The following is an 8,781-nucleotide window of genomic DNA, read 5'->3' on the forward strand; positions in this document are numbered from 1 at the left end:
TAGTCTAATTGACGTGTGAACTCTGCACTTAAAATTTGACACCTTACACAGACCTTTTTTTTTATACTGCCTGACAACAGACAGCCCGTCTCCTCTACGACCTGCTGTACACACCCCATTGTTGGCGCCTAGAACCAGGAAAGAACATTTCCGGAAAATTCTTTATTGCAATCTCTTCACATGACATGCACGAATGAATGAACCGGCTCCCAGCCCTTTTTGACACGATGACAATCTCGGAGACTGGGACAATTCATTGCGTGGCCGTGTCACAGCAATCTTGGGAGTGGTTGAGTCCAGAAGCAGCACGTGTCTTAAAGACATGTTACTAAAATGAATCAGGGCTAATCTGGGTGGCCTGATCACGACTATCTGCCAAAGTCATTAATGAGTCCAATTCCAGGTTAAAGGGTTGAAGGATTGGCGGGAATTAAGCGGGCAGGGCCACTCTGCGTAAGAGTGGGCCCCCGTGAGCTCGCCTCGGGCGTGCGGATTTACCACCGCAATCCTCTAAATGAGCTTCATTATACTGGACCATCCTGCAGGTTCCACCCACTGCTGTCTGCGGATTAGCGGGTTGCCGCACTCTCCTCCATCTTCCTCCCCACTTAGGCGTGTTGCACTTTTTGATTCTCTTACATAGTATGGCAACAATTTGTGTCTCTATTTCAAACCAGCAATTATATATATAGTTTTTTTTTTTAGAAAAAAAGAGATAAAGGGACTTTTTTTAAAAATGGAAAAACATACCACTGGACTAAATTTGGTTTTAATATTTAATTGGTCGGGTTTCTGTGGCCCAGAAGTTTGGTCGCAATCATTAGTCAAGATACGTAACAGACCGCAACTCCGATCCATTAGCTATATTAGAACGTAGACACTTATGTATCGGTGTGAAACTCGAGGCCCGGGGGCCGAATCTGGCCCATCACATCACATTGTGGCCCACTAAAGCATAGGAAGAAAATTATTTTTTTTTCTCAATTTTAAACAGGCATTACTTTCCTCCACCACTACCATCCCTTCTAAACATAAATTGAACAGTGCCGTAATTTTCGGACTATAAGTCGCGTTTCTTTTTCATAGTTTGGGGGGGGGGGGGGGCGACTTATACTCAGGAGCGACTTATATACACATATATGTTTTTTTTCACTTTTTTGGGCATTTTATGGCTGGTGCGCCTTATACTCCGGTGCGACTTATAGTCCGAAAATTACGGTAGTTGTTTATTGAGATAATTACTGCCACGATTTCTCATGAATTCTGATTTCAAATAAAATCTTTGCTTTATGTGATCATTTAACAATTTTTTTTTTTTTCATCGAAGGCTACTGACCAAAGTGAATTTGACATCCCCGGTTTAGCCGAAGAAAAAGTGCAACACTCGAGGAGGGAGACATCACAATTACTTTCCCTTCGTTTGTCCGTGCGATCGAATTGCTTTCAGTCAAATAAGAAAATAATGAGTCGACAAGTGAAAAGAATCAATGATAGACAGATTGACAACACCCTCCTTCACCTCTCTATCTAACTGGGCCCACTAACACACCCTCGCAAGCTTGAGTGCAGATAAGCTGTTGACAAGATTAATGCATCTGTATCAAAAGTCTCGAGCTGCTCGGCTTTGTGCTGTTTGCGAATCCCCTTTTCCAGGTCAAGCCAGATTGCCTTAACTGGGCTAATGTGTTTTCAAGCCAAATTTAACAGGCGTGGCGGACACATGCCGGCCTGCTTGCCACCCTGACAAGATAGCCTGCCATTTTAAATTGTAGCAGCCATTTACTCATTTCAAGGGTTCATTTAAAGGCAAACTCTTATAGATTGTGTCCAAATTGGAACCATATTGACTAAGCCAACGTGCAGAAATTAGTCGAAAGTATTTTTAGGGATGTTCCATGCCAATTATTTTCAGACCAATACTCAATTTTAAGTAGTCACCGATACCAAGCACCGATACCATGACATACATTTTCCCCCAAAACAATGACAGATAATTATAAAGACCTATATATCTAAAAATATAATTTTTTTTCTTGAAATTACATGAATAGCCATTTTCTTTTCTACTAATTACTAGTTTCTGATGGTAGGTCCCAAAAGGGCGGACGCCGTCACGAGTACGGATACCTTAAAATAAACCCGGTATTGCCTCCCACCGATACTTGTCGCCCATTCCTAGTGTTATTCAATATCATCATGCAGTATCTCAGATACAATTGTCTTGGTTGCTATTTTCCGCATCTCCAACCTTGTTTGAAATGCTGACAAGCCTCAACAATGGGAAACTTGTCGGGCTACTCTGTCACAAATGCATGTGCAAACAAGAAATTCATTGAGATCTAAGCCTTAGATGATGACTCAGAGTGAAATCATCGATGTTTTGTTTCCCCCCCCCCCCCCTTCCTCCTACGCCAGGCACGCCGGTCAACCGTATTCCCATCATGGCCAAGCAAGTGCTGGATCTGTACATGCTCTACAAACTGGTGACGGAGAAGGGAGGCCTGGTGGAGGTCATCAACAAGAAAATCTGGAGGGAGATCACCAAGGGACTCAACTTGCCCACCTCCATCACCAGCGCCGCATTTACCCTGCGCACACAGTAAGAAAACAAAATGGCCGCCAAGTCATGAAGTGATTTACTTGTTAAATATCCTTTTTGTTCCTCCTTTTGTTGACGTATTAAATTGCGGCCACAAAGACAGAACAGGAGTCGGCCATTTTGAGGAAATTCTTAATGAACCGCAATTTCTAGGGAGTTGTTCCAAATGAGCCCTAATTGGAAACATTTATACTTGACAGATGGCCGATGATGATTTTCCCCCCCACACGGTCTAATTGAGGCCCATTAATTGCTGTTTACAGCTTTAATTATATGCCTAATGTATATTCATGTATTTTCTAGCAGTTCCTTTGCGACGTATCAAATACTCTCACGGGCCACGTACTCTACGACCCCCAGTTTTTTGTTTGTGTGAATCCTCACCACCGTATTTGCACACATTCCATTTGTCTCCTCCACCGAGCCACTTCCCCTTCTCACGTCCAATCCCCCGCGTCCATTACATCACGCTGATCGATCGCTATTGATTTTTTTGATGCCATCGGGTGGGTTCAGAGTTCACCGTGACCAAGGCGGGGGGCCGCCTGAGTGACAGCGTGAAGCCGGAAAAGGCTTCCGACGGTGCCGCCGTACGGGATGGTAAAACTGGACACACCACATTGTCCACTAATAAGGATGCCCTAATGAAGCTTCATGTATTTTTAATGCGCTCCGCAGGCTCTATCTAATGGACGCCGGGGCTCTTAGCGCCTTATTGATCCGCCGTGATGCAGTCAGCATACATAATAAAACTGCATGTTGATTTTAACGTGCGTTCTAATGGCGGGGAAAACACTGGAGCTGTGACTGTGCACGCAGTCCATGACATCAGCACAACACTCAGCATGTTTTGTACACTTTGTCAATGCGTCATGACACATCGCAGTCTCCTCATATTATTAACCTATCGCCTCAATTGTAGGATTTCAACTCAAGGCATTTGTGTCTTCTCCCACAGGTACATGAAGTATTTGTACCCGTACGAGTGCGAGCGTAAGGGCCTTAGCTCCCCGGGCGAGCTCCAGGCCGCTATCGACAGCAACCGGCGCGAGGGCCGCCGCCCCAGCTACAGCAGCAGCCTCTTTCGCTTCTCGCCGTCGCCCAGCACCGCCCCTCACATCCTCTCGCCTCCCAAGATGCACCTCTCGGCCATCGGGGCCGGCACCTCCGCGGTCCTCAACGGCCTGCAGGGTTCGCCGGGCTCAGTTCTGAAAAAAGGTAATATGCTCACATTAGGTACATAGAATATTGAAAGTCTGCCAAAACAAGAATAACATGCTTACTTTGGTATTATTGTTTATTATTGCCTTCATATGGAGAGCTGTTTTTAATATATGAAAATCAAATGTCGATCCATATTGATTGTTTATGCTATAGTTGGTTTCATGAGACGCTTTCCAGTGAGAGGAACGTCGGTGACTAGATGTAGATAAATGGCGCCCTCTGTCGCCTGTTTGAAGTAACTGCAACCGGTCCCTGCATACAATGTGTCCATCCCAGGTTCCAATTAAAAAAAGAAGCCAAAGGGGAAAAAAAACAAAAACAACCAAGCAGCGGTTAATTGTACGTTGTTACTAACAAACGGCCTCAACAGACCTAAATTGAAAATGTCTTGCAGTTGAAGTTTGAAGACTATTCGGTATTTTTTTCACTGCCACCATTTTACTGCAAATGTTGATTATGATATATTAGGTTAAATTGTGGATAGGGTTGTTCTTGGGCTTTTTACTAATACTTAAACAGTCCGTCCGACCTGCCTGGGGCTCCTAAGAACCTTGAGACTAACAAGTGATTAATCACACACTTCCCACGCCGCATTAACTTTGAAGACCCTCGTTGACATGACAAGGTTCCTGCTGAGGGCTGTCATTACCACAGTTGTCAGCATTCGCAAAAGCAATGCCGTTGCGGCGAGAAGGTGAGATCTAAACAATGTTCCTCCCCTTCCAGATGACCTGACTCCTTCCATCATGGCGGCCAGGCCTTCCATGGCCCTGGCGCTGGGGCAGCAACAGGTGGCGGGCCTGGCGCGCGCCGCCACGCTGGAGCAGCTCCGAGAGAAGCTGGAGACCACCGGGGGCGGCGTGGCAGAAGGCCCCGAGAGGAAGATGGCGCGGCTGGCCGAAGAGCAGCAGCGTCTCATGCAGCAAGCTTTTCAGCACAACCTGCTGGCCATGGCCTCGCAGATGCCCATGAACCTGCGCCTCGGGGCCCCCGTCATCACCCATAGAGGTCAGAACCCTCCCGCCGCCGTACGTCTGTCTGCCTGATGGGGGGGGAAAATGAGTTTTTGGTTTTATTCCAGAAGAGAAGCAGCAGGACATGTCTCTGAGCATCTCCACCAATGGCAACGCCAGCATCACTGTCTCTGTGGAGGTCAACGGCACAATGTACTCAGGTGGGTCAAATGCGGACCAAGCCCGTATAGCAAAAAAAGAATTCGATTTTGATTTCAATTCTTATTTGCTGTGGAAATTTGCCAACTTGGTGCCTACTTGTTCTTGCGTCGCAGGAACGCTCTTTGCGCAGAAGGCCGGAGGCTTGCTGGGGCCGTCAGTGTCGGCCGCCGCCGCCTCCACCAGCGCCGGATTTGGCTACCCCGCACCCCCGAGACAGACCCTCAGCCCCACGTCCTCCTCCTCCTCCTCCAAGGGCCCCAGTTCGTCCGAGCCGGCCCCCAACGGGTCACCCTAACCGGTCCCTTAGTGAAGGGCGCACTCCCTCGCCCACATCCCGGCCCAGCATGAATATTCTGTCCCGTGAGAAAGTTTATAGACTGTTGCACAACAAATACCTCATAAAGCCTGTCCACCTCTTGGCTGTCCAATCGTGAACACAAAAGCCCGAGAATAAAACATGACAACACAGCTATGCATTTCACACACATTCACACGCAGACACACACACACACACATGAAGTCACACGCAAACTCATGCTAGACACAATCAACGCAGCCAAAAACCCACTGACAGGTGACGCTACAACTGAACTTGAATTTTTTTTTTTTTTTTTTTGCCATTTTGTCAGCTTTATTTTTGATTTTGTGTTTTTAGAATGATTTTTGTTGTTGTTGCTCTTTTTTACATACCTCAAATCACCCAAGCTGCAGTGGTGTCTTTTTACCTCAGGAGCTTTACCGCATTTAACCTCAATTATTTTCTATGCTGTTTTTTTCTCTCTCTCTCTCTCTCTCTTGGAGTAAGGTATTTTTTTCTCGAGCGAATAATGGGACGCTGGAGATCAGCACGGGTCATTTAAAGGAAAAAAAAACCCAATACCTCACGGTCTTTGACGTTGATGGGTGTGAGGGCTCACGCCGGAAATGTGCGACAGATGGAACGCTAACTCCCCAAATGTTGGACCATCCTCAAAATAGAAAATGGCGTCCCTCTCTCAGGAAGATGTGGAAAAGAATCTAACATGCTGCCCGAGACCTCGACAGAACTATGAAAAAATACCTCATGAGACTCTTTGAAGAGAGCCACACTGCATATACCTCATAGGGCGGCCGTAATGGAAGAAGCTGCTGCCACCCCCCCCCCACACCCCCCAAGTGTGAAAAGACAGACAAAATGGCTGCTGCTTCTGCTGCTGTTTTTTTTTTTTACAACACACACACCTCATTACTCTTTTTTTAATTTCAGTTGTATCACTTTTTGAGGGGGGGGGGGGCTTTTCCACGATTAGACCTTGGCTAGGAATGTGGTTAAAGGGGGGTTTCTTCAATGCATGCGTACAATCACATGATTTTCAGCCTCTCTTTGTTGTTGCACAGCTACTAGATACCAAAAAAACCCACGGTCGCCGTTGGTTCTTAATCTAACATAAAAAGCTTGCGTAGATGCTTTACTTGATTATTTTTCCCCCCTCTCAACACAGTGAGGGCTCGGCTATTGCCTGTGTAGAAATGGAGAGAAAAAAAAGCGACCAATATGCGTAACGTAACGACAAAATGTCCGCATCCGATTTGTAGCCAAACATCAGCGTAGCTAGCATCTGGTGCGCTGTAGAAAATAACCGTGGGATAATTGCTTTCGACCGAAACGACGGTAGAAAGTGCATTTCCGTAAACACGCTTTTCACTTAACGTTACGACGTCCCCTCGATCTGTGTCGGTCGTTACGGAATCCAATGAGGTCAGGAAAGGGAAAAGATGGAAAGGAGGGGAAACAAGTTTCAACGATTGAATACACGCTTCGGTTACGAGTCAATTATCTGGCCTAACTTCAAGCATATTTCGGGGTGAGGGGGCAGTGCCCCCATCCCTCCCCTCTAGCTCCGCCAGTGTCTGAACCTCGGTGGACATTCGAGTTGACTTTGTCCAACGTGGAACAATTACGGCTCTAATGTAAAAAGAGCTCCAGACTGTTTTGAGTGCTTTATGACATGCTGTTTGAGCATTTATTCCTTTTCCTGTCTTATTAGTGAGGAAGCGTACCTTAAGCTAATTGCTCATTAATTGCAGGATTCGTAATTCTCCAAGTTTCCACCTTGATAATGCCCCACCGTGTCCTGCAGAGGGCAGCATTTTCCAAAAGAGACTTTGTGTATTGTACTACTAGTGACCATTGGCTAGACGCTGCCTTAATTTTCAAGTCTGTATCAAATGAATCTTTTTTTTATACAACACGCAGACGTTACATGAGTTTGCTATTTATTTTTTAAATTTTCTCTAACAAGTGAATCTTATAGGAACCACTCTTTTTGGCCTAAAAATATGTTCAGCGAGGTATGGTATGTAACATACATTAGCATCTTCAGATTTCACGGGGTTCCACTTTGGTAAGCAGAAAGCACCCGGTTTACCGACAATCCTCCAAACAGTTGCTGTAGACATCTTTTATGCCGTTTTCTGCAATTTTAACCCCCAAAAAACTTCCCATTGGCTCACTTTCTGCATGCTAATGTAAACGTAAGGTTAGCATAAGTAATGCTGGTACATGTCCTCTTTGCCGATGCTACAAAAACACCCCCTTTTCTATGTTCTGGGATTTAAACTAACAATTTTTCCTGCTCGATGACTATCTGGGTGCAAATGTGCTGGCCTAAGTCCAGTTTGCTGACAATCTCCCACAAACCCACGAGAATCTCCCTGACCTTTGGGGATTTTAACAATCAGCTGCTCTTGTTAGCTGACTTTAAGTGTGCTAATGTTTAAGTTATATTTGTTAGCGCTGGTGTACACCCAATTTGCTGACAATCTTACAAAAGACGACTAGTGGGGCCTAGTGTTATCAAAAACGGGTGTGTGAACAAGTTCTGCATCATTATTAATTACTGCTAAAGTATGTGGACAATCTTCGAAAACACTTCTAGCGTCTCTTGTACTATATCTAAAATATGACTGACTCTGCAATACCAAAAAGAAAACACGCAAGGCTTTGTCAATCCTTAGCAAATGCAAATATTGTAATAGTTCTGAGGTCATATAAAATGTGGTTTTTAAAAGAAATGTACCCCCTAACCACCTCCTTCACAACACAATACCTCAATGTGGCTAGCTAGCTAGCTAGCTAAACACAAAAGGTTAAACATCAAAGAAAGAAGCAGCTCCATCACTTGGCTGAATGCTACGTAAGATTTGTGCTGTTGCATTTTCCGAGTTCTGTTTATTTTTGTCGTCAGTAACGCAGTCGAGTTCTGCGCGCATATGAAAGAAAAAAATACAAGTAGGGCGAGTTAATTGAGCTTTAAGATTGTTTAAGAACTAACCTGATGTTTTTCTTTAAAAAATAAAAAACAAAAAATATATTAAATGGAGAAAAAAAATATAGCAGGCGCATTATGCAAAAATGGTTATCAAATACCTCATTTATCAATTTTCTTTGTCGTCTTTGGCTTGTACAATGCTCCGTATATTCATTCAACTGTGGGGTTTGTGCATATTTTTGTACTGTTATTATTACACGGACATGATGATGATATGACTTATATATATAAATATATTATAGTTTTTTTTCTCTTTGATTCAAACAACAACAAGGAAAAAAAGAACGTGGACAAAACGGTGGTGAATGCTTGTTAAATCGTTTGTTTTTTGTGCTGATTGTATTTAAGAGGAGCACTTTTTGGCAAAGTGGTTTTCACACATTCACTTTTGTTCATATGATTAGTAATATAAAGACGTGGTTCTCAGGGCTTTAAACTTGTATGTCATGATAAAGTTTTACTTTATATCTTA

At 44.4% G+C, this 8,781-nt stretch overlaps 1 protein-coding gene across 2 annotated transcripts in view; it reads left to right on the forward strand.

Moving 5' to 3' along the window:
- Positions 1 to 8,781, forward strand: part of LOC133152309 (AT-rich interactive domain-containing protein 3B-like) — a 43,208-nt gene extending 34,427 nt beyond the window's left edge. The window contains exons 5-9 of one of the 2 annotated variants that reach the window (XM_061275826.1): positions 2,416 to 2,599; positions 3,558 to 3,817; positions 4,550 to 4,831; positions 4,905 to 4,997; positions 5,112 to 8,781. In XM_061275826.1, the coding sequence (XP_061131810.1) occupies positions 2,416 to 2,599; positions 3,558 to 3,817; positions 4,550 to 4,831; positions 4,905 to 4,997; positions 5,112 to 5,293 (1,001 nt within the window). In that variant the 3' untranslated portion in view covers positions 5,294 to 8,781. The remainder of the gene's footprint in view (positions 1 to 2,415; positions 2,600 to 3,557; positions 3,818 to 4,549; positions 4,832 to 4,904; positions 4,998 to 5,111) is intronic. The other variant, XM_061275827.1, reaches the window with a different exon arrangement.

The sequence above is a fragment of the Syngnathus typhle genome, linkage group LG4, assembly GCF_033458585.1.
Source record: "Syngnathus typhle isolate RoL2023-S1 ecotype Sweden linkage group LG4, RoL_Styp_1.0, whole genome shotgun sequence".
Lineage (NCBI taxonomy): Eukaryota > Metazoa > Chordata > Actinopteri > Syngnathiformes > Syngnathidae > Syngnathus > Syngnathus typhle.